The 26,442-nt window shown below is 44.5% G+C and overlaps 1 protein-coding gene and 1 long non-coding RNA gene across 7 annotated transcripts in view; one reads left to right on the plus strand and one right to left on the minus strand.

Moving 5' to 3' along the window:
- The window catches only part of ANO10 (anoctamin 10), a 289,033-nt gene that overhangs the window by 176,874 nt on the left and 85,717 nt on the right, over nt 1-26,442 (plus strand). For 2 of the 6 annotated variants that reach the window (XM_086720283.1, XM_086720282.1), the window contains exon 12: nt 2,749-4,932. The exons of 3 other annotated variants lie outside the window; for them this stretch is intronic. In XM_086720283.1, coding sequence (XP_086576409.1) covers nt 2,749-3,102 — 354 coding nt within the window. In that variant the 3' untranslated portion in view covers nt 3,103-4,932. Of the gene's footprint in view, nt 1-2,748; nt 4,933-26,442 lie in introns of those variants that run through there. One more of the 6 variants, XM_025913868.2, reaches the window with a different exon arrangement.
- On the minus strand, nt 20,226-21,983 carry LOC112850242 (uncharacterized). Its single transcript, XR_003222627.2, has 2 exons — nt 21,782-21,983; nt 20,226-21,367 (listed from the first exon to the last, which is right to left on the minus strand). It is a non-coding gene; the product is annotated as an uncharacterized LOC112850242 (long non-coding RNA).

Genomic DNA, 26,442 nt, shown 5'->3' on the forward strand with positions numbered 1-26,442 from the left:
TTGTGTGAGTAAAGGTTTTCATTTTACTTTGGTAAATACCTAAGAGTAGGGTTGTCGCGTCATATGTTAGGGAACTCTCCGACATCACAGCCACCACCCGTTGTTCTCACGTGGCGGTGCCATTTTGCCTTTTCCCACCAACAGCGTGTGAGGGTTCTGGTCCCTCCACGCCCTCACCAACACTTTGGTGTCAGTCTTTGTTCGCTTGGCTACTCTGGCGGTCATGTTGTGCTGCAGCATTTGCATTTCTCAAGTGACGAGTGATGTTGAGCATCCTCTCAGGTACCAATCTGTGACCACGTATTTCCTTGCATGAAGTGACTGCTGCAGCACCTACTTTTAGTTGCTGTGTTCATGTAGACAGACGTTTCATTGTGTCCGCGTGGACGTTTCACAGGGTCCCTGTAGACGTTAACTGTGTCGTGTAGACGTTTCAGAGTGTTGATCTGTCTCATTGTTTCCTTAAGGTGTGTCTGTCTTCTTTTTTCTTTTCTTTTTTTTTTTTTAAACTGGTCTCCCTGTCCCTATGTTATGTTAGAAGTTTGGTTTACAGGCTTGATTAGATTCAGTTTAAACACTTTGGCCAAGAACATTTCACAAGTGGTGTATATATGAGGGATTTAAAAAATGCATTGGAGCAGATTGAAAGGCACACCTTGATGATACCACCCTACTAACACTGTAGCAGCTTCCCCAAAAGTGGGAACAGCTGGAGAGTGTCCTTGACTCTGCGAGAGGGACAGCTGGGATCAAACACAGGTGGACAGGTTGGACCTCAGTGCAGAGGGAACGGTTGGTAGAGGGTAAGGGTCCAGCCAGGTGTGGGAACAGGTTCGGGGTGGGGGGACTCACAGACGTCCTCTTCTGAAAGCCTCTGTTCTCTCCCCAAAATAGCAAGGTTGGTGCTGACAGTACATAGAGACAGGTGTTGGAGGCTTGAAGACCAGGGAGCAAGTGTAGAGTCGAATGGGGGAGCGAGAGACTGAATGGACCAGAGTAAAATGACATAGGCCAGGCCCTAAGAGCCCTCTGGAGGACATGAGTTTACATGGAGGTCACCTGAAGTTGTGTTTTCCCCCCAACCATTGTTGTGAGTGTATTGTTAATAGTTGGACCAATTTTGATTAATTGTGGGCCTTCGCTTTTGGAAATTTTCTCAAAATGTAGGAACGTATCATATACAGCAACGTCATTAGTAAAACCGGTTACAGTTTAGAATTTTAACCCCCTAGATGTTCACCCCAAAGCCCTGGATACCTGTCCTCTGTAGGAGAGGGACGTTAAGAAGTTTCAAATGAAGAGTGGAAAATCTTGCAAGGAATAGTCCATTTCCTAAGTGTAGAATTTTGAAATTTTGAAACTTTGTGCCCACAAAATAGGAGATGTTCTATGGCAAATGAGGGAAAAAATAAATGTTTTATTTATACTTGATTTCTTAATATTTCTTTTGAAATTGGATATACTTTCACTGTTAGTTAGACCTGGGATTGAATGTTTGATGTTACTTGACATAGGTTTCCAATTGGGGAAAAGTGTTTTCTGAATATTTTCTGGGCCATCACAACAGTGTTATGTAAGAAAGAAAATTGTTATAATATTCTTCTAAAAATACTTCAATGGAAAATTATCTTGCAGTTAGAATATGTCCGTTTAAAGATGTAACGTTAAAAACTCTGCAATCTTGATTTACAATGTATTTTTTACATTAATACACTTTATTTTTTAGAACAGTTTAAGTTTTATAGAAAAATTATATAGAATATTTGTATTTACCACATAACCCCAACTCCCCTAAACAGTTTCCCTTATTATTAACATCCTGCAGTAGTGTGGTAACATTTGTTACAATTGATGAAACAATGTTGATACGTTATTAACTAAGGTCCAGAGTTCACACTAGGGTTCACTCTGTGTTGTACATTCGGTGGGTTTTAACAAATGCCAACTGCGATGTATCTACCATTAGAGTATCATATGAAATGGTTTCACCATCCTCAAAAATCTCCTACTTGTCACCTCTTCATCCCACCGCCCCTCCCACCCCCAATCCCCTGGCCACCACTGATCTTATTACTGTCTGTACAGTGTGCCCTTTTTCAGAATGTCGTATAGTTGAAATCATATGTAGGCTTTTTTAGGTTAGATTCTTTCACTTACTTAGTAAAATGCATTTGAAGTCCCTGCGTGTGTTTTTGTGGCTTACTAGCTCATTTGTTCTCATCACTGAATAGTACTCCGTTGTGTAGATGTACCGTGGTTTGTGTATCCAGTCGTCTGTTGAAGGACATCTTAGTTGCTTCCGATTTGGGGCAATTATGAATAAAGCTGCTATAAAGTTCAATGTAATTTTAAAGCTACAGTTGTAATTGTTGATGCTTTTCTTAAGCAGCGCTGACATTTGATAGACCTTGCTTTGCCTGATTACTCACAGTAGGTCCAAGAATGTTTCCAGATGGCACTGGCCATCTGGAGCTTAAATCCACATGAACCTGAAAGAATTGTCGGGAAGGCAGATCACGAAAAGAAGCCATTTGATGTGGGACTGAAAACCCACCTGGAGGTTTAGAGAAGAGATTTTCACACCACCACCACCACACCGTAAGCTGCTGGGGTTGCTCTGCTCGGATCCCGGATGCAGTCATGACAACAATAAGTGCAGAGACGCCTTGTGAGCTCCGAAAGCTTGATTTGCATTCAGAGTCTGTGTGGGGGAGGGAAACCCTGTAAGGTCTCTCCTTCTTTCGACAGGCCTTGGTCCACGTGGAACCACGTGCAGACGTGCCTGTACATCTTTCAGCGGAGCAGCCTCTGCCACCCGTGGGCTCTGTCACTCTTCCTGCACAGGGACTTTGCATTCGTCCACGGCATTTCCCGTTACAGGAAAGTCTTCTTGATGAAGGATGGTTCCTTGGCCCACCCTTTCAGCCCTTCTCGGGGACTGTGTGTCACGCTGGGCTGCACACTGGGGCGACAGCGGTGACCGAAACAATTGTGGGAGTTAGGAAACTGACATGCACAACGGATCAGAATCCTTTAGGATCACTGCCCATCCAGCTCAGTGCCACGGCCGTTTTCAGCTGTGATATTCCACCATGCATATGAGAAGGCGCTGCTAAAAATCCTAAGACCTTCTGACCGAAGCAGGGGAGTAATTGATTTTGCTCTGAAAGGACAACAGCAGTGGATTGCGCTATTTATAATTCAAACTTACAATATGACCCAAAATGCTTGCCTTACAACTCAAAAGAATGCATATGCTCAAACGGTAAGAAGCCCATTACCGTGATGAAAGCTGAAAACAAACATACAAAGTGTCGGTGTCTTCCCGTTGATGGGAAAACTCCAAATTCCTCCGTATCTTATTTTGATTCTCTGAACAGCCTGGTTTATGCATATCTCAATCTGATACAGTTGTTATTGCAGAGAAAGTTGAGAGTTCAGGACTCACGGCATCATTCTGTTTGTGCAGTCCTCTTAATCAGTTTTCCCAGGTATAATTCACATACAATAAAACGCTCTCATCTTAAATGTTGAGTTTGATGGGTCTTGACAGATGTATCCCCCTATGTAACTACCACTACAAAAACGACTTAGAATATTTCCTCGTCTCCAAAAAGTTCCTCCTTCCTCTGTGCAATGAGCCTCTTCTATTCCCCGTCATAGACCATCGCTGACGTGCTTTCTGTCACTATGAATTACAGTTGCCCGTTCTGGAAATTTGTATGAATGGAACAACCCTGAGAATACTGCTGGCGTCTGGCTTTTTTATTTAGCATAACGCTTTTGAGATTCATCCACATCATTGTATGTAGTGGGTTTCTTTTCATATTGCTGAGTGGTATTCCCCTATCTGAATATACTACAATTTTCTTACCCACTCATCTGCTGATGAACGTTTTGGTTGTTCCCGTATTTTTACTATTATGCACGAAGCTGCAATGAACATTCTCACATGCTTTTTTCATGTACCTTTGTCTTTGTTTCCCGTGGGTAAATACTTCAGGGTGCGTTTGCTGAGTCTTAGGGTAAGTTTTTGTTTAACTGTGTAAGAAACTGTCAAACTGTTTCTGAAGTGTTTCTAACCTTTTACTCTTTGACCAGCATGAGTTGTGAATTGCAAGAAGTCCACATCCTTGCCTGTATTTGAGATTGTCGATATTTTAGTTTTGTTTTGTTTTAGCCATTGTGACAGTTGTGTAGTGATGGCTCCTTGTGGCTTTAATTTGCATTTCCTTGGTGACTAATTATGTTAGAGCATCTTTTCATATGCTTGTTAGCATTTTATATATCTCCTTTTGTGAATGGTCTGTTCAGTTATTATGCCCATTTCTTTTAATGCGTTGTCCTCATTACTGAGTTATAAGAGTTCTTACAACTTGTAATATACAAGTTGTATTCTGTCCATGAGTCTGTTGTCAAACATAGGCAGGAATTTACTCCCAGGCAGTGACTTGCCATTTTATTTCCATGTTTTTTTCTGAAAAATCTTCCATTATGCCATGGTCCTGAAGATTTTCTTCTGTATGAATTTTCTGGTTTTAGCTTTTATGTTTAGCCAGATCTATGATGCATTTCAAGTTAATTTTTGTATATAGTATGAGATAGAGATTGAGGTTCAATTTTTTTTTTTCCTAAATGGCGTCCAGGTGCTACTCTAACCATTTGTTGAAGAAACCCTTTTCCATGTACTGATTACTTTGGCATTTTTGTCTAAATTCAAATAATCGCATATGTATGGCTCAGTTTCAGGACTATTTTGTTCCATTTGTCTATATATCTAATCTTCATGTTTTAAAGTTTTAAGTGGTTTTAAGTCTTCATATCAGACATTATTGGTCCCAAACTTTATTGTTATTTTTCAAAAGTGTTTTGCTATTCTAGGTTTTCTGCATTTCCATCTGAATTTTAGAACTCAATTAGCTGATTTCTAAAAAAAAAAAAAAAAAAAAAAAAAAAGTATTGTGGGGATTGCATTGATTCATTAGATCAATTTGGAAGTGATTGACTTACATTTGAACGATATTGAGTCTTCTGATCCATGAACATCGCGTATTTCTCTGTTTATTTAGGTCCTCTTTAACTTTATAGATTTTGTTGTACAGAATTTACATAGGTTTTGTTAAATTCACCCATAAGTATTTTATGTCTCTAGGTTCTGTTGTAAATTGTATATTTATATCAATTTCCAATTTTAATTACTAACATATAGAAAGAAGACTTAATATTTTCATGATCAGATATCCTTCAACTTGGCTAAATTTGCTTATTAGTAATAGGAACTTCTTTTTAAAAATACATTCTTTAGAATTTATTGTGTATGCAACCGTGTTATCTGCAAATAAAAACAAATGTTCTTCTTCCTTTACAACCTGTAGGCTTTATATTCACTTTTCTTGCCTGATTGCACTGGCTGTAACCTCCAGCAGAATGTTGAATAGAAGTAGTAAAAGTTGACATGCTTGCTTTGTTTTTGATTTTAAGGAAAGGCAGTTAGGTTTTCATCGTTTGGTGTACTGTTAGCTGGGTTTTTTTTTCCTAGATGCCTTTTTAAAGATTAAGGAAATTTCACTCTCCTTCTATCTTACTGAGTACTTTCACCATGTATGAGTATTGAATTTTGTCAGAAATTTTCTGTTTGTGATAGGTCAGTTTTCTCGTTTTTTTCTGTTAATGTGTTGAATTACATTAATTAACTTTCTGTTGTAAAACCAGCCTTGCATTACTGAGATATATCCCACTTGGTTATATTTTATTACAGATTGTTAGATTCAATTTCCTAATATTTTGCTAAGGATTTTATATCTATGCTAAATAAGAGATATTGGTCTGTAACTTTATTTTCTTATAATTATCTTTGCCAAGTTTTGGTATCAGAACAATACTATCTTCAATTTCCTTTCCCTTCCTTTCTTTCTGAGAGAGATTGTACAGGATTATTTGTTTTGTTTTGTTTTGTTTTTAATTGATATTATTTATTCCTTAAATGTTTGATATAATTTTCCAGTAAAACCATCTGAGCCTGAAAAGTTTTTAAATTATGAATTTAATATCTTTATTAGATACAGGGAAGTATTCTCATTTTCTATTTCTTCCTGGGTCAGTTTTGGTGATTGGTTCTTTTCAGCAGTTTGTCTATTTTATCTAAGTTGTTAAATGTATTAACATAAAGTTATTGATGTTACTTTCTCATTATTCTAATTTTTAGAGAATCTTTACTGATAACTCCTTTCTCAATCCTGATATTGGCAATTTCTTCCTTCTGTTTTTACTCTTACTCAGTTTAGCTAGAGTTTATCAGTTTTATTTTTATTTTCAAAGAACCAACTTTTGACTTCATTGATTTTCTCTACTGTTTGTTTTCTGTTTCATTGATTTCTGAATATTCTTTTAATATTCTCTTTATTCTGCTCGATTTGGTTTAGTTCTTTTTCTAGTCCTCCATAATTCTGTATCATGAAAGACTTCTTAGGCTAGATCCCCTAGCTCTTCTGTTGGAAGTTTTCATTTTTTTTTTTTATTAGCAAAATGAATTTAGTAATCCTTTAAAAGGGTCATACACCATGCTCAAGTGGGATTTATTCCATGAATGCAAGAATGGGTTGTTGAAGTTTTCATTTTGGCAGTCATTTATTAATTTTGTAGAACTCTTTCTGGTTTTCTAATTTTTCCTTTTTCGTGAGTATCCGTTCTTGCAAGTGAATGCAAGGTTTTCTTAGTTCTCTCTGGAGCCGTCCTTGAAAATAAAATACAGACCTTCTCTGTGTCCCTTGAATTATCTGTTAACTCTGGGGTCCGTCTTCTTCTTTTTCACCTTGGGGTATGTATAAATAGCTGTGTGTCTGTTTCTCTTTTTTTTTACGAAGGCTTTTCTCAGGTGTCGGTTGGCACCGTGTTCATGTTTGAGAATTAGCCAATGGCACGGCTTGCTCAGGATAGAGGTAGGGTCCCTGCTCGACGACGGTGACTGTTGGTGGCCAGAGTGTAATGCTCATCCTTTAGGGCCAGCATGTGGAACGGGGTGATGAACTCCCCTCCAAGAAAGTTCACTGATTTCTCTAGCAAAGACTTGCACCTGAGTGTGGACAGCTGAGAGTTCTTTAGCTGCGGGCTGTTTGCACACAGGGCTGTGGGGAGGGAACGAGCCCCCGTTTCACTGTTCCCGCCATCATGAGTGCCGTGTACAGGTATGGAGCCCCTCCAGGGCTCCGTTGAGTTAGGCGGCTTCTTCTGCAGCTGAAGCTCCCACCTCCATGTGGGTTCCAGGCTCGATTCCCTACATGCTGTTTCATCATCCTAGACTCTTTCATCTATTTTCAGATTTCCAGAAATTTGTAGAAATATCCCATGTGCTCACTGTGTCCTTCTCATTTCTTCGTTATTATGAAATTGTGCCTTTTGTATCTCTTTGCTGTTCTTTGGATGGTCTCTCCAATTGGATGTGAGAGATACATGGGAATCTTATCTTAGACCAATATAGTTCATTCCTTTTTAGCTGCTCTACATGGTAGTTAGTCTGTGATGTGCCTGATTTCTAATCCCGTGCTATGGCTTACTGACTGTGTGCCCTTGGGCAAGTTGTTTAACCTGGCTGTGCCTCCCTCTTAAAACAGAGATAGTCATACCTCCTCCATGCAGTTGTCGTGAGGACTAAGTGAATTACTACATATAAAGCCCTTAGAACAACTTCCAGCATACGTAAGCCCTACAGAAAGGTTTTCTGTTTAGGTTGTAGCCTAGATTTTTGTGCATACCCTCCAGTTGGGTCTGTGTGCACCGTGCTGAGATCGGGGTCCCAGCTTTAGTGTTTACGCTCCGGGCACATCGTGAGAGGCTGTCCACAAAAAGCTGACATTGCTGAGAGGAAACACACATGCATTCTGGACTTTCATAGAGATTCCACATCACTCTCCTACTGTTGTACCACCATTGGTGGATATGGGAATTCTCTGTTGTTCATCTTGCTTCTAACCTGATAGACAAATGAGGATGGCTAATGCACTCCCATCCCTCAGTTAGAGAGCTATGGTAATAATTAAATAAACACATTAAATGAAATTAGGTTTGTATTTCGAATCCTTAATAATCTTGAGGTGCAGAGCAAGGCCCCCTCACTCACCAGGAATGTGCCCATGAAGCAAGGCAGGGGGAGACCGGGAAGGGCCAACCGTGGTGGGGGAGGGTCAGAGCTCATCCACGGCCTGAAGCATCGTCCCTCCTGTCATGGCTGAGCCTCGTCAGCCCCACCAGCTAGGGCTGAGCTTGACCACGCCACAAAGAGCAACTTTTTGCCTATGACTATTGGAAGCCAGAGCAGAAGCTTCTGCACCAGCCGGAAGCACTCACCAGCCTGTGGTGGCAGCTGAGAAGCGCCTTCACTGGGAGCGTCTCACGCGGAGCCTGGCAGCTACAGCACACCTTTCAGCTGTGTCCCCTCCTTGCCCACACGCACCCACTCCATGTCCGAGCTTCTCTGCACAAACCGTTCTTCCTCTGTGGCCCATGGGCAAGTACCGCCATGGGCCACAGAGCCTTGTTCCATCACCATCGAGCCTTTTCTCCCTTTGCTAGCGAAGAGCACGGGGTAGAGAACTGGGGTGCGAAGGCAGTCCCCATCCCTTTTACCCAACAGCACTGCCTCCCCACAGGGAGGGGGCCGTGGCTACCTATGGAATAGAACAGGAGGCGAACGTGGCATGGCGGCAGGAGGTGGTGATGGTGGAGGTGGATGGACAGAAAGCAGGTCAGGGAAAGAGAGAAGTGCCACGCTCGGTGAGGAGTGACACCGCCATTGCTCCTAGAGCCATCTGATGGCCTTGGGGCTAGAATGCGTCCGCCTGGCACTGAATGGTACTGCCCATCTGCTCACGTCCTCGTTCTGTGCAACTCAAGGGGATCAGAGACTCTGCCTCAGCCACGTGGAAACATGGGTTCGGAAGCTTGTGGCACAAAGACATTGGTTGAAGTCGAATCTGAGGTTTAACAGTCTGTGTTTCCTGTCTGCCGCTACTTCATTTGATGTTAATGGGAATTTATAATCCGTAGGAGAATTCACGTAGAAACATTTTCTGTGTGGAAATATTTTCAGAATATTTGATTGTTACGGTGAGTAAAAGGATGTGAGGAGTTTTGTGGAGCAAATCAAATTATTTCAGCTCAAACTCAAAAACTTTTCAGGGCTGCATCGTCTTGTGCTAAGAACATCCTTCCAAGAAAGGGGAAACTTTGTTAAACTTCTCCTTAGAACGGATGTTTCTTAGGTGTGTCTGTCTTAGACCTTTAAGAAGATTCACCCGCTGGGTGCTGTATGGATCCTATTGAACAAAAGACTCCATTGTAAGGGATTTCTTGACAAGGACTCCAGGATCAGCATTTGTAACGGGCCTCCAGGGTTTTAATATTTCTATTTTGTAAGTAACAAAGGTCACGTGTAGCACAGTGGGGAAATGTTGTTAGTTCCCCTTTCATGGGCACTAAGCTGGGAACAAAATGCGAGTTCCTGACCCTTCTTCCTGTGTTCTCTCATCCTCTGTCTCTTGGTTGGCAGGAGCGCAGTGAAAGTGACGCAAAGAAACTTGAGCGATCATTCTAAGGTCACCCAACAACTTCCATGGGAGTAAGAATGGGGGTCCTTGAGTGTTGGTTGATCAGATCGTGAGCCCTTTGGGCCCCAGACACAGTTGTCCAGCTCTCCCTGTAGCACTGAGCCGCATCACAAGTGGCAGCTTCTCGGAACACATTACTTAATTTGATTTCCGTCCGGGGCTGCTCTTCTCCCTGCAGCCGATTGCCTTTGAGCGTAGAAAGTGTAGTTTAGAGATGGAGAACAGAAAGCATATTATGAACCAGGAGCTTGTTGGAAACACACGTTTGTTCTAAAGGGAAACATGGACACGTTTCTGTAAGAAGCCGTACCTGTCAGGGTGAGCTCTGATGCTGTGCTTAGCATTGGCTAAGAGGTACTTCGTGTGCTAAGTTGTTAATCATAGCGTCAAGCTCAATTCTATAGGAATCTTTTTATCTACTTTTCTCTCCGAATATATCAAATTATGATCAAAGCTTTACTCTTTATTAGATTCGCGATTGACTGATTTCGTTTTTGGCAACTGCTATTCTAGATCCTGTTAAATGCCATCCATAAATTGTGATAACGATTGTACCAAAACATGTCAAGTTTATAGAACAGAGATACTCTGTTGGGCGCATTATTGTGCTACATTATAGATCTCTCTGGAGCAAGGTGTACAAGTAACAAATAGTGAAAAGCTTCAAGTATGAAAAATACATACCAACTAACTGTCCATTTGTAAGAACGCTCTACCCACTTCCCCCATGACCACCACTAGCTCAGATACACAAATCAAGTTGATCCCGTGCCTTGATTCATGGTACAGGCGTCTTTGCTTGTATCTTACTTCCTTTAGTCCCACTCCTGTGACTCTCCTCCTGCATACGCACCCACACTGGCATCCAAGTATGTCCTTCCCTTCCACTCAGTTATTTAAATTGTGTTGTTTTGTGTGTGTTCTTGAATTTACGTGTATGGATTTGGGCTCTGAGTCTCTTGTTACTTTTCACTCATTACTATGCTTATGGTGTCTTCGTTGCCGTGTATAAGATGTGCTTCATTGTTTCGTGCTGCTGCAGAGATTTCCATCTTCTGAATGTGCCAGAATCTATGCATCCATTCTCCTAGTGATGGACACCTATTCTGCCTCCAAGTCTTTGCTTGTGAAGCCAGTGCTACATAAGGGTGCCCAGCTTGTTACTTGTTCTCCGGGGCTTACGCTGAAGCACCAGTGAGGGAGTGCCCAGGGTTAGTGGATGGTTAGCATCCTGACGGTAAAAATTAGTGCCACTGGCGTCATGGAACTTTCAGGGCTGTGAAGTGTACACATTTTGCATGGAAGATGACATTCGACAGTGCAGCTGAGATTCCTGTTAATTGCGAGCCGCACCGTCTGAAGATTTCGTGGCGTCCCTTCCCTTTTGTCCTGATGACTCCGCAGGTGCTGACCGTCACTCCCTGCCGGGCGCCAGCTTCCCCGGGAGGGAGCCAGCCTGAGTTATCCAGGAGTGGGCAAAAAGTAGCACCTCGATTTCTATTTAAAGAAATTAATTATTTCATCATGGAGCAGATACTTAAGTGGTTTCTTTTTAAATGTTAAATAGTCTCTTTGTTTTTCTTCGTCTTCACGCATCAGAAATTAGTTAACTTTTTGTTCCTGTTGCATTTTGACCTTGCTCTACAGTAGCTGTGCCTGGAATATATCCGTCTACAGAGTAAATACAGCCTCATGTGCCACAGGAAATTATAATTTATCCTTTACGCGTCTTGTTCATCTTGGTGCCCTAGGCCCCAGAGTCAGAGTCTGATGCCAAAAAAGAAAAAGAGGGTTGGGACCAACGTTTGATGAATTCCATCGTTGTATTTGGAAATTTGGCCAGCACCCGCCCACTCAGAAACTCAGAAGATCAAATCGCAGCCTGCGTGTGGCTCCAGGAGGGCCCCCAGGTGGTAAAGGGGCGAGAGAATCGTCCAGTTCCGCCGGTCTGAGGAGGGATCGGTGGGACGAAAGCTGCCCGCGGGGACGGCCCTCCTCTCCTGCGACCAGCCCATTGCCCATTTCCGGTCTCGGCCTGTGCCACCCCCGCACCCTTCACCCCTCACCCCGCCCCCGGAGGGCCTGCGGGCCTGGCTGGCCCTCCCTCCGGGCCCTCTCCCCGGTACCGTACCGTCGCTGTACCTGCTTCGCCGCGATAGCAGTCCACTTCCTTGACCCCTGCCCCGCAGTGAGCTGTCTGCCCCCCCCCCCCGACTTCAGCCGTCACCCCACAGCCGCGCCCCGACCTTTTGCCCGTGCGTCTGGCACCTGACAGGCCGCAGTTTACAGTCATCACTGGCCTCGGCGTGTTTTCTCGGCCTGTCCTCTCTTCCTCTCTTCCTCTCTGCTGGGCGACGGCTGCAGGCCTGCTCATCGCCCAGTCCTCCCGTGTCTCCCTGCCCTGCCCCCTCTCAGCTGCTGGCCCTGCACCTACACAAGCCTTTGACCTTCTCTCCTGCCTGCGGGAGCGGCCGTGCGCCCCTCCGAGGAGGTCCCTTGCCCAGGAGGTCCCTTGCCGGGGCTCCACCGGCCCTTCCCTCCCCTCGCGCTCTCCGGCTCAGCCTGCAGCGCCCTCCCTGCTCCGCCCTCCATGCCCATCCCCCTAGGTTGTGATTGCCTTCTTTCTGGACCTCACCCCCTTCTCTGGAAACAGCACTCCTTCAGAGCAAAACCCCGGGCTCACGGCCTCCAGGTGGCCTTCTTGCGCTTTCCCTTCAGCCGGCACTCCACCAACACGCCGCTTCTCGGGGTCACCAGGGACCGGCATAGCATCGCCGCCCCGGCCATTCCTCAGGCCTCGGCCCCCGCCTGACTCCCCTCCCCTGCGAACGCTTACACCACCTGCTTTTCCTGCGGCCTTTCTGGCCGCTCTTCCTTAGTGCTTCTTCCTCCCTCTCTGCTTCCTGCTCCCCTCTCCTCCTCGCCTGTGTGTGCATTTGTGTGCGCATGGGCCTGGTGTGTGCACGTGTGCTTGCCTGTGTGCGTGTGCACGTGCCTGTGTCTGCACCCGGGCCCCTCAGCCCTCTGAGGCCAGGCTGCCTCGGGCCGCCTTTGCACCCCTCTTCTCGTCTGCATTCATCCCTCAGGCGATCTCTGCTCGGTGACAAGTGCTGTTTAGATGCCTTGGGACCTCAGATTTTTATTCACAGCTCTGTAAACAAAAGTTCCTGTTTGACTCCTTTGCTAGGGTTGGGCGTCCCAAGATCAGTATTTCCCAAGATAAGCTCTTGTCCCCGGAGCTACCGTTCCTGTAGGCTTTTCTGTCAGAGGCGAGGGAAACTTCATCCTTCCAGGGGCTTAGGCCTGAAACCTCATGTTCCCCAGCGCCCCGCTCCCTCGTGCCCCGTCCGTCTGCAGGCAGATCCGTCCGGCCCCAACCTCGGAGCCAGAGCACCGCTCCCTGCCCCGCCGCCACCCGTTTGGCACAGGCCCCCACCATCCTTCATCTCAGTTATCACGCGATCCCCTAACTGGCCCCTGCTTCTAGCCTAGTCTCAACGTGGAGTTGTGGTGTGTTAATCGCTTTACCCAGGCCGTGTTACCCCTCCGCCCGGAAACCTCCAACAGGTGTCCATCCCGTTCACTGGAAAAGCCTGTGACCTCACAGTGACTCATGAGGCACCCCGGGGTCCGGCCCCATGTTCACCTCTCTCTCATTCTCCACTTGGGACACACCGGCCCTCCGCCTGGCCTTCGGATGAACAGCCCATCAGGCTTTCGCCCTTGCTTTGCCCTCTAACCCAAGTGCTTTCTTTCGCCACCGAGGGCAGCATGTCCAGCTTCTTTACCTTCTTCTGGTCTTTGTCACTCCCCTTCTTGGTGAGGCCCTCCTGGCTATCCTGTCTGAACTTAGTCCTCCTCGCTCTACGTTACATCCCCTTCTTTGCTTCCTAAGTGATACTTATCGACCCCTGCCACGCCGTAGGTGTCACTTATACACAGTTTAATTTCGTGTCTCCTGCACAAAGCTGAGCTCCAACTGAGCTCCGGATTCTGCGGCACCTCGAGCCGTGTCTGGTACGTCGTGGGTGCCCAGTGAGCAGTCGTGGTGAGTGGACGCATGTCGCAGTTTCCTTAAGAAGGATGCCCTGTGTGATACTGGCATAAGGATAGACTTACAGACCAATAGAATAGAATTGAGAGTCCAGAAATAAATCCCCACTTGGGCTTTCAGTCAGGGTGCCAAGACAACTCAGTAGAGAAACAGTACTCTTTTCAACAAATGGGGCTGAGACAACTGGACAGCCACATGGAAAGAATGAAGGTGGACTCCTACTCACAGCCTAGGCAAAAATTAACTCAAAATGGATCAGAGACCTAAATGTAAGAGCAAAAACTATAAAGCTTAGAAGAAATATCGGTGTAAATCTTCATGACCTCGAATTATGCAAGGTTTCTGAGACAGGACAGCCAAAGTACAAACAATGAAAGACAAAATAGATAAATTGAATATCATAAAAATGGAAAAGGTTTGTGCTTCATAGGAACCATCAAGAAAGTAACAGACACCTACAGAAAGGGAGAAAAGTTTTGCAAATCATACATCTGAGAAAGGTGTTCTATCTAGAACTTACAAAGAACTCAATAATAAAAAGACGAATAATTTTAAAACAGGCAAAGGATCCGAATAGACATTTCTTCAAAGAAGATAAAACATGGCCAATAAGCACATGTAAAGATCCTCACATCATTAGCCATCAGAGAAATACAAGTCAAAACCACAATGAGACCATAGTCACTGGAAGGTTATATAAAAAGGCAGATAATGGTAAGTGTTGGCAAGCATGTGGAAAAATTGGAACTCTTATACATTGCTGGTCGGCATGTAAAGAGCTACAGCCACTGTGGAAAACAGTCTAACAATTCCTCAAATATTAGACACGAAGTTGCCACATGACCCATCAGTTCTACTCCCAGGTCTGTGCTCAAAAGAAATGAAAACTTACGTCCACACAAAGATTTGTACACAAAAGTTCAGAGCAGCGTTGTTTCTTTCCCCAAAGTAGAAACAACCCACATGTCCGTCACCTGGCAAATGGATAAATAAAATGTTTATCGATCCAATTGGATTTATTAGATCGTGAAAAGAAACGAATTACGAGCACGTGCTATAATGTGGACGAAACTTGAAAACATGCCAAGTGAAAAGTCAGTCGCATATTATATGATTCCACTTACATGAAGCATCCAAAACAGGCAAATCTGTAGACATAAAAAGCAGGCTAGTGAGTGTCTAGATTTGGGAGACATGAGGGATTGGTGAGTGATAGCAAAGGAGGAGGGTGGTTGTTTGGGGAGAGGAGGTTAAGGAAGTTGTTCTAAAATTGATCGTGGTGATAGTTGCACAACCCTGTGAGTATATTAAAAACCATGGAATTGTAAACACTTAAGATGGGAGAATTATACACCAATAAAGCTGTTCTTAAAAAGGAGACCGTGGGGCACCTGGGTGGCTCAGTCAGCTACGCGTCTGACTCTGGACTCTGGCTCAGGTCATGATCTCACGGTTTGTGAGTTCCAGCCCCACATCAGCTCCACGCTGACAGTAGAGAGCCTGCTTGGGATTCTCTCTCTCCTCTCTCTGCCTCCCCCTTTCAAAATAAATAAACTTAAAAAAAAGAGAGAATGTATTTATAAGCCTAGAGAGTATTAAGGAAGCCTCTTTTAGAATTGCCTGGCAGCTTCATTAGTAACAATTTTTTTAAGATGTTTATTTATTTTTGAGAGAAAGAGAGACGGCACCAGCAGGGGAGGGGCAGAGAGAGAAAGGGAGGCATAGAATCCCTCTGTGTCAGCACAGAGCCCAACATGGGGCTAGAACTCACGAACCCTGAGATCTTGACCTGAGCCAAAGTCAAATGCTTAACCGACTGAGCCACACAGGCGCCCCTATTAGTAACAAATCTTTAGCCTTTGAGGGTAGATTTGACTTTTAGAGTAGGAAAAAGAATTTGGTACCAATCTTAGGAGTTTCCTTGGTGGCCAGACCGCCCAATACAATTGGAAATAGAAGAGCAATGACAACAAAAAGCCATTTTCATTTGCTCACTGTGGTTGAACATCTAAGAGTTCTAAAAATCTAGTGTGATTTTTCCATTCCAGTTATTTAAACAATTCTTTCTGTTTATTTATTTTGAGAGAGAGAGAGACAGAGTGTGAGCAGGGAAGGGGCAAATAAAGAGGGAGAGAGAATCTCAAGAACTTGAGATTCCCAAGCAGGCTCTCTACTGTCAGCGTGGAGCTGATGTGGGGCTGGAACTCACAAACCGTGAGCTCATGACCTGAGCCAGAGTCCAGGGTCAGATGCGTAGCTGACTGAGCCACCCAGGTGCCCCACCCATTCCAATCCTTTAAAATAAGCATAGAGCTCCCAGACTCAGCTATTTGAATATATACGTTCTAGTGTATTTGTTTAAAATTCATCTGTATTACTTTGTAGGCTCCTCTAAGTGCATTTAGATTCCTCAGCCACATTGCAGGGTCCTTGTGTGGAAGGGTTTTGGTCGTATTTCTTTTACCACCTGTCCCACCCCTCTGCTGCCCCATCCTCCCTCACTAACCACCATGCCTAGACAAAGCCACAGGAAAGGTGCTTTAACATCCTTATTATTTGATTGCTGTCACAGGTCCGCTTCCCCAGGAAGTACACTCTGAGGTGGACGCTGGTGTGCAGGACATTTATTAGGGAGAGCCCTTGAGAACCACCACCTGGCAAGAGGGGAAGGAAGCAGGAAGGAGCGAGGGAGAACTGGGCGGCAGTGCAGTCTCAACAGAGAGCTCAGCCACTCCGCACTGAGCTCTTTTTTTTTTTTTTTTAACATTTGTTTATTATTGAGAGACAGAGAGAGAGCATGAGCAGAGGGGGCAGAGACAGAGGGAGACACAGAATCCAAAGCAGGCTAAAGGCTCCGAGCGGTCAGCACAGAGCCCGACGTGGGGCTCGAACTCACAAACCGCGAGATCACGACCTGAGCCGAAGTCGGACGCTCGACCGACTGAGCCAGCCGCCCCCGCACTGAGCTCTTAAGCTGGGACAGTGGCCAGGCTTTTATTCTATCCCCCCCAATTACCAGTCTTTGGGTGCAGGCTGCCTCGGGGAAGGGTGGGCTTCGGCAAGGTGACCTCCTTCAGCTGAGGGGTGCCTTCCAGCAGCACCCTGAGCACCTGGGGGAATGCGCCCGGCAGTCCTGATGGGGCATGTAGGAGGCATGTCCCTGCAGTTACGTTATACACCGAGTAGTCCTCCTCTGAAGATTCCTTGAGCAACTGTTGACAGCGGACTTAGAGACCACAGCTCAGATGTTGTAAACTTCATATTTATTCCGTAATTTACGCTGAAAATAAGGAGAGTTTCTTCTTACCAGATCAACATCATCTTTAAGACTTTTAAGTTAACTTTATCTTAAAGACATTAACTTTAAGATACCTACTCTCAATAGTATATTATAAAGCCTAAGCAGTAGAAGAGAATGCCTGGACAGTAGAAACTAAGTAATTTATGACCAAAATGCAATTTTTCAGAACTGTGCCACAGTTTGGTAGAAACACTTTTTAAAAAAATGTTTTAATGTTTATTTATTTCTGAGGGGGGGGGAGGGGTGGTGAGAGAGGGAGACACAGAATCCGAAGCAGGCTCCAGGCTCTGAGCTGTCAGCACAGATCCCAGTGCGGGGCTCGAACTCACGAACTGTTAGGTCATGCCCTGAGCCGAAGTCAGATGGTTAACCGACTGAGCCACCCAGGTGCCCCTGATAGAAGCACATTGTAACACAGGTGTGCTCAATATTTCCTAAAGCACAGGGTCCTTTAATACGGCTTTAGTTCGTGTGGGCTTCAATATTACTTTCAGGAATCTTATTTAAAGTTTATCATTTGATTTTTAAAAATGTATCACAAATGACAAAGTTATTAATAGAAAAGATTTCTTTATCATAACCAGGGAACTCTCTCAGGTAATCTGATTCTAGTATAGGTGAAAAGCCAGATATGTAATTTTTCACAGTTTCAGGAATCAGATTTTCTGTTTTCAGTTGCATTCACAGGCATATAGACAACTAATTTTTTTAACTTGATTCCAAAAACAATTCTAATAGAACAAAAGTCAGTTGCTTTCCCATATACTAGGAATGAAAATTGGAATTTGAAATTTAAAACACAATACCATTTACATTAGCAGCACTCTGCTAAAAAATTGAAATATTTAGGCCTAAGTCTAACTATATATGTATACATACACGTATATATATGTGTGTGTGTATATGTGTGTATATATGTATATATATGTATATATATATGTATACACACACACATATATGATCTTGATAAGGAAAGCTATAAAACTCTGATGAAAGAAATAAAAGAAAATATAAATGGAGAGTTAGTCCATGTTCATGGATGGGAGGACTCACTATCGTCAACTTGATCTGTAGTCAATGCAGTTCCAGTCAGAATCCCAATAATTTCTCTTGTGGATGGATGTCAACTAACTGATTCTAAAGTTGATGTGCAAAGGCAAAAGATCCAGAATAGCCAACACAATACTGAAGAAGAAGAACAAAGTCGGAGGACTGACACTAAGACATACTATAACGTTTCAGAATCAAGACTGTGGTCTTGGCAAAAGAATAGAGAAATAGATCAGTGGAACAGAATAGAGGGACTGGTACTGTATCCAATAAATATAAGCAACTTGTGTTTGACAAAGGAGCAAAGGCAATTCAATGGAGAAAAGACAGTCTTTTCAACAAATGGTGGTGAATCAACTGGACATCCACATGCCAACTAATGAATCTAGGCACAGACCTTACACCCTTCACAAAAATTAACTCAAAATGGATCAGAGACCTAAATGTAAAACACAAAAGTATAAAACTTCTAGAAAATCTAGGTGACCTAGGGTTGGCAGTGAATTTTTAGATACAGTTCTAAAAGCATGAAAGAAATAACTGACAAGTGAGACTTCTTCTAAATCAAAAACTTAGGCTCCGCAAAAGATAATGGTAAGAGACGGAAAAGACAAGCCACAGACTGGGAGAAAATACCTGCAAAAGGCATATCTCTTGAAAGACTTGTATCTAAAGTATACGAAGTTCTCTTAAATCTAAACAGAAGAAAACAATCCATGAATAAACAATCCAACAGCTCATTCACTGCTGATGGGAATGCCAAATAGTGCAGCCTTTATAGACTGGATTCTTTCCCTTAGTTGCGGAAGACAATTTGGCAGTTTCTTACAAAACTAAACACACTCCTTACCATACATCCTAGCAATTGCCCACCTAGATACTTGCCCAACGGAGTCGAAAACCTATGTCCACACGGAAACCTCCACATGTATGTTTATAGAAGCTTTCTTCATGATTGCCAAAATTGGAAGCAATCAAGATGTCCTTCAATAAATGACTGGAGACACAAGCTAGGGTACATCCATACAATGGAATGTTTTCCAACATTAAATTAAGAAGAAATGAGCTATCAAGCCATGAAAAGACAGAGGAAACTTAAATGCCTGTAACCAAATGGAAGAGGCCATTCTGTAAAGGCTACAGTAATGTAGGAGTCCAACTATATGACACTTTAGAAAAGGCAGACTGTAGAGACAGTACAAAGATTAGTGGTCACCAGAGGTTTGGGGGAAGGGAGGAAGGATAGGTGACCCACAGATGTTTAGGGCAGTAAAACCATTCTTTATGGTAAGTAATTGGGGATACGTGACATTATGCATTTGTACAAACCCATAACAAAGAACCCTCATGTGAACTGTGGACCTCAATTAATAATACTGGTTCTTGGTTGTGACAAATGCACCACACTAGTAAAGAATGGTAATAAAAGGGGAAACTGGAGGAGTGAAGGGTGTATGGGAACTCTCTGTACTTTCTATGCAATTTTTTTTTTTTTTGCAAAACTAAAACTGTTCTAAAAATAAAATTTCTTAATAAACAAGTAATAATAAAACATCATTAGAATTAGACATGTTCCACTATAAATCAGATTAAATGTAAGCCAAAAAAAAAAGATCTTTGTCCTTGTACAGAACTGAATAGATGTATTTCCTTCTTCCTCCCCTTACTTTTTTCCTTCCTCCAATCCCCCAACCTTCCCAAATGCTTTTCATTGTGAACAGAAAGTTCACAAATTGATAAAATGCAGATGGATGTTAAGCAAATGAATAGAGGCTCAGCACCACTCAGAGTAAGAAATCCAAAATGGAAACTGAACTGAAACACCAGTTATCAACTATCCGGCTAGCAGAAATCCACAAGAGGGATACTCTCCTCGTTCTCCCAGGGGAGCAGGTACTTCATACTCAGCTTCTGGGAGTGCATACTGGCCTAACACCACGTATGGAACAATTTGGCAGAATCTAGTTGAACTAAAACTAGACGCATCCTTGCACCCAGCAGTTCTATATTTGGGATACAATCCCATATTTGCATATGTCCAAATTGTAAGTACATGGGGATATTCACTGCAGCATCGTTAATAATAACAGAAATAATGTAAATGTCCATTGGGGTAAATAAATTATGGTTGCTTTCTGTGTACCCATATGGAAAGAGCTCTGATATTAGTCAGTCAAAATCCTGTGTGCTCCTTTTACGTAAAAATGGAGAAAAGTAATAACACACTCCCATTTATTTGTATATTTGAGCACAGGACACAGGAGGGCACTGGCAGGCAGGGGCAGAGAGAGAGTTTTCATCAGCTAACTTTTTTTCCCCTAACCGTGAGACTGTATTACCTTTTAACACGTATTTCAAAATCCTAAATTAAATATGTACATTTTTAAAAGAATAAACTCAGAATAGCTAGGAAAAACTGCTTTTGCTATTGTCAAGCCTTAGAAATTATTTTTATCTGCCTATGAAAATCCCTCCCGTGGGTGTTTCCAGCATGGTGATGGCCAATGTTATTTTGTAACTGTGCGCGTCCTTTGAAGTCCCTGGTGAGACCTTTTGCCAAGGAAGTAGTTCAGATTTCTTTCCTCTTTTAACAGTGACGTTCATTAAGCACATCTAGTTGATTTAAGAAAGAAAAGAGTAACAAACCAGTGTTTTGAGAAAACGTGCCAGTGAAGAATACAAAGTTTAACTTTGATCTTTAAACACAAGTGTAGCCATGAAGAGTTCTAGCCCTTTTCTTCTTCGACACCAGCTCCATTCAGGGTTTCCGAAGTTACTTACTCTCTTACTGAGCGAAGACCGTGGAACCGGCTGTATTCTTTTACCTCCTTTTTCTTCCGCATTCACTGCCTCCGGGCAGCTGTTTTTGCTACGTCCCTCGCTCTGGCGAAGACGTAGGATGTTCGCTGCATGAAGGCAAAACCTAACGAGTGCAGGATGTTGCCGGTGAGTTCTGCAAGGAGTAGACGTGAACGCTGCATCCTAACGAGCCCTGGGAAATGCGAGTAGGAAGCGCTTTCGCCGAAGCCCTGGGCCCCAGAAGCTAAGGCAGCAGCGGAGACCTGGCCCCGCCGCCCAGCGGCCCCTCCGAGAACGGCAGGCACCAGGTTGGCTCTCCGGGTCTTCCCGGCCGTCCCTGTCGTCCGTGTCGGGAGGGCGTCTGAGAAACTGACGCCGCAGGCGCGACGGACGCAGGCGCGACGGACGCAGCGCCTCTGTCGTAGGAAAAGAGCGCAGCTCTGAAGACGCAGGACCCGCGGGGGATTTGCGTTGTTAGCGGAGAAGGGGTTAGGAAGTATTTAGCCCAGTCGATCTCAGAAGCTTCTTTCGGACACCAGTCTGATTGTTTTACCTGGAAACCTTCAGGAAATGTATACGACAGAGGCTTTTAAATAACTGTTTAGAACAGTTTTCGATTTACCGAGAAGTCGGCGCAGTGGTTCAGATACTGCCCATGGGCCTCATGTGTCCCCTGGTTTTAGTCTCTTAACGTTCGTCCAATTTGTGAGCCACTGCTAAGACGTCATTTTGTTTAAGCTTATTTATTTTTATTCTAAGAGAGAAAGGGCGCACGCGAATGGAGGAGGGGCAGAAAGAGAGGGAGGGAGAGAGAGAGAGAGAGAACCCCAAGCGCGTACAGCCCAACGTAGGACTCGAACTCATGAACCGCGAGACCATGGCCTGAACCAACGTTGGACGCTTGACTGACCGAGCCACCCAGGTGCCCCTACATTGTTATTAATTAAAGTTCACAGTTTATTCGGATTTCCTTACTCTTCATTACATGTCCTTTCTGTGCCCCAGGATTCCATCCAGGATACTGCGTTCCATTTAGTTGCCATGTCTCCTTAGGCTCCTCTGGGCTGTGACAGTTTCTCAGACTTTTCCTTGTTTTCTGAAGACTGGGGCGGTTTTGAGGGGTGCCGGTCAAGTATTGTGTAGAGCGCCCCTCGCCTGAGACGCGTCTGATGTGTTTCTCAGGCTGTGGGCTTGGGGGAGGAAGACCACAGAGGGGAAGAGCTCTCCTTATCACTTCCTGTCAAGGGCACGCACTGTCAACGTGACTTACCACCGTTCCCCTGGCTGACGCGGTGCTCGTCCGGTTGTTTCCCTGTTGCCCAGGGTACCGTTTGTGCTCGGCTCACCCCTACGGAGGGGGCATTCGTGCTCTAAGTCCTTGAGGGCTGAGTATCGGTGTAAATTTTTTGGAATGCTCCGCAAGGGAAATTTGCCTCTTTGTATCAATATAGATTCGTGGACGTTTATTTTATATTTGGGGTAATAATGCAATACTGCTTATTGTGTTGCTTAAACTGTTGCAGCTTCGGCCTTTGGGGGCTCGTGGTCTAATTGGCCCTGTGTCCCTTGGATACCACCCCCCGCCTCCGTTATTGTGTGTGTGTGTGTGTGTGTGTGTGTGTGTGTGTGTGTGTGTGTCTACGCCTTTTTGAGCACTCCCGTACTTTCTGGCATGATAAAACGCTGCAGGCTCATCTTCTGTATTTCCTGCCCCAGGCCTGGAATCAGCCATTTCCCCATGGAGTTGTGGTTCCTTGTATTGGAGAATGGTATTAGAAACCAAGATCTGGGTGCACTCCTTTGCATTTCCATCCGAGTCTTTGCATTTAAGGTGGATTTCTTGTAGATAACATATAGTTAAGCTTTTCTTTTTATCCACTCTGGTATTCTCTGTCTTTTAATTAGTACATTTAGACTAATTACATTTAAATAGATAGATATAGTTGGGTTAATATCTACCGTGTTTTGGGGCGCCTGGTGGCTCAGTTGGTTAAGCATCTGATTTTGGCTCAGCTCATGATCTCACCTTTCGTGGGTTCGAGCCCCGCATCGGGCTGTGTGCTGACAGCTCGGAGCCTGGAGCCTGTTTTGGATTCTGTGTCTCCCTCTCTCTCTGCCCCTCCCCCACTCACGCTCTGTCTCTCTCTGTCTCTCAAAAATGAACATTAAAAATTTTTTTAATAAAAAATATCTACCATGTTGAAAACTGTTTTCTATTATATTTGCTTATTTCTTTTTCTCTTTTTTCTATCTTCTCTAGGTTTACTTCAGCATTTTACATGATTAAGTCTTTATCTTTTCTTTTAGCCTACTAATTACTACTTGTTTTGAAACAATTTTTAGTGGTTGCCAACAACTTTAAAATGTACATTTCATCCAAATGACACCTTCAAATAACACCTTCCCGGTTCACATGTAGTGCAGGCACCCCATAACAAAATATCCCCAATTCCTTCCTCTTGTCCTCACCACACAGCTGCCAGCCATTCCACTCATCCATATACCGGAATCACCTAACGGACAGATCTTGTTGTTGCTTTAAATCAGCAGTTATGCTTTGGATCGATGAAGAATAAGCAAAAAGAAAATGCCTTATCTTCATTTTCTGACTCTTTCTGTAGATCTAACTTCCTGACCTCCATCATTTTCCTTCTACCGAAGAACTTTTAACATCTCTTGCATCGCAGGTCTGGTGGCAACGCGTTATTATTTGTGTCTGTGCGTCTTTTCCCCCCCAACCCAGAATAATAACTTCTAGAAATAAACACTTACAGAAAGTCTTTATTTCTCCTTCACTTTGAAAGATAATTTTGCTGGATGTAAACTTTGGTTTGGTGGGGGTTTCTTTCCACACTCTATTTAATAAGCACTTATTCTCTTCTTGCTGGCATGGCTTCTGTTCTTACCCTCGTTCCCCTGGAAGCAATGTGTCTTTCTCCCCTCTGGCTTCTCTCAAGATTACCTCTTTGGTTTTCTGCAGGTTTGAATGTGATATGTCTGGGGATAGACTTTTTGCCATTTATCCAACTTGACGTTTCGTGAGCTTCCTGGATCTTTGATTTAGTGTCCGTCATTAATTTTGGAAAGTTCTCGGGCATTATTTCTTCAAATAACTCTTCTCCCTTCTTTCTTTGTTCTCCTTCTGGTATTACAATTATGCACGTGTTACACCTCTTACTGTTGTCTCACAGTTCTTGGGTATTTTTGTGTTGAGTTTTTTTCTTTTTTGTTCTTTGCATTGATGCAGACTGGGAAGTTTCTTTTGACCTGTCTTCAAGAGTGCTGATTTTCCTCAGCTGTGTCCAGTCAGCTAATGATCCCATCAAAAGCATTGTTCACTTCTGCTAGTGTTTTTTAGTTCTAGCGTTCCGTTTTGATTGCTTCTTACATTTTCCATCTCTCTGCTTACACTATGCATTTGTTCCTACAGTTTGTCTACTTTCACCATGAAAGCCCTTGACGATATTAATCATAGTTTTCTTTTTTAAATGTTTATTTCTTTTTGAGAGCGAGAACACAAGGGGGAGAGGGGCAGAGAGAGAGAGAAGGAGACACAGAATCCGCAGCAGGTTTCAGGCTCAGAGCCGATAGCACAGAGCCCAGTGCGGGACTTGAACTCACGAACTGCAAGATCGTGACCTGAGCCAAAGTCCGTTGCTTAACCCACCGAGCCTCCCAGGCGCCCCCAGAGGTATTTAAAACTCCCTGTCTGATAATTCCAGAGTCTGTTATGTCTGAGTCTGGTACTAATGATTGCTTCACCTCTTCAGAGTGTGTTCTTGCCTTACGGCACACCTTGTAATTTGTTGTTGAAAGCCAGACGTGCCGCATCGGGCAATGGCAGCTGAGGTGGATGGGCCTTTGGTGTCACGATTTGTTAATCTGGCTGGAAGTTGGGCTGTACTTGACGTCTATTCGGGCCACAGATACCGGAGGCTTTGGGTTCCCGTTGTGCCCTGATTTTTGCCTCCCTCTTTATGTGGGGCTTCCCTGGGTCCCCCTCCTCAGAGAGAGTGTGTCTCCTTTAACTGTCACCCACTGTTGTGAACACTGGAGCCCTGTTGGCGGGTGAGAAGGTGTTGAAAGGGGGTGGATTCTCCCATCCTTGGATCAACCCTCAGTCTCTTAGTGCGGCAGTGTTTCAGGAGAGTGGCCTCCAAAAGTGTGCGTTCACGAGTAGAGCCACCTCCCTCCCCCGGACCCTTCTCTGGCTGCGGGGCCCCAGGAGGACTTCCTTGAAGTCCTGACCCCCCTTTCCTCCCTTTTGTTGTTGTTTTTCCCTGCATGAGACAGGAAGGCTGGAGGGGGCTGGAGTACAGAGGCATTTCCTTCCTGCAGCTGCAACCACATTCCAGAATTTGCCCTGGCGAAGTCCTTCTTGCTGGAGAGTGAGCCTTTGCTGTGGAGAAGGCTCTGAACAGTGTTTCATAATGTCTGCTCTTCCTGTCTCCCTGTGAGACCCGGACGGACATCCTTCTCATGTCTTCACCATGAGAGCCTGGTTGGGCTCCTGGAGGGAAAGCCTGTGAAAGTGTGGGCCCCCCTAAGACCGCAGCCTTTGATGGTTTCTCGCTCGTGCTGGTCATACTCAGCCACCAGCAGTTCATCAAAGTGACCTTTTAAGTATTCCTATCAGTTGATAGCTCTGGCAGTTTCCATTCTAGGTAAGTAGGTCTTGGTTGCGACAGCTCTCTGGATGCACCTGTCTCCCCAGAGTTTGGGTGGTGGTTCACCCACGGTTCTTAGGTCCGGGGAAGGTAGTTGATCTTCCATTTGTCCAGCGTTTTCTTGTTGTATTGATGGGAGGGATGACTTCCAAGCTGTCTTTGCATGTTGGGAGCTAAAACTGGAGGTGTTCAGAAGCCTTTTTGAAGAGTCGTTGTTTGGGGGCGCCTGGGTGGCACAGTCGGTTAAGCGTCCGACTTCAGCCAGGTCACGATCTCGCGGTCCGGGAGTTCGAGCCCCGCGTCGGGCTCTGGGCTGATGGCTCGGAGCCTGGAGCCTGTTTCCGATTCTGTGTCTCCCTCTCTCTCTGCCCCTCCCCCGTTCATGCTCTGTCTCTCTCTGTCCCAAAAATAAATAAACGTTGAAGAGTCGTTGTTTGGCTTATGTAAATTTGTCAGTTACAAACATAGTAAATCGAAGCATATATTCAGTAGTAAACGTGCTAAGTTTTCCTTTAGGGAAACATGAAGCAAAATGTTTCCCTAACTAAGCATAGTGTTTGCTCAATGACAGCAACAGTGGAAGGTGTGTTGTGGTGTAGGCAGAAATCTGGTGCCCTCCTGCACCCCTGGTCTCTCTGGCCCCCCTTCCCCGCGTTTTCCCATGATGACGGGCCGAGGCTCAGTTTACCGACTTTCCGTCACCTGCCGCCCGGTTAATCAGCCGATGCCTCTGGTGTGGTTTGGTGCCTGAGATGGAAAGCCCGTTGTTGTTTCCCACACTGGTTCTCAATTCAGAATCATATTTTGGCTAGAAACATTTGTCCAGAGGCGCTGTTCCTAAAACTGCCCATAGGGACATTGTGGCCTTCGGCAGAACATTTACATATGCAGATGACCGGTGTTAATGAGATTAGAATGAAAGTAGCGGGAGAGGTGCTTCCTGTGTTCACCTACGACCAGATAACCATC

Source organism: Puma concolor, chromosome C2, assembly GCF_028749965.1.
Source record: "Puma concolor isolate L17-30 chromosome C2, mPumCon1.1.hap2, whole genome shotgun sequence".
Classification (NCBI taxonomy): domain Eukaryota; kingdom Metazoa; phylum Chordata; class Mammalia; order Carnivora; family Felidae; genus Puma; species Puma concolor.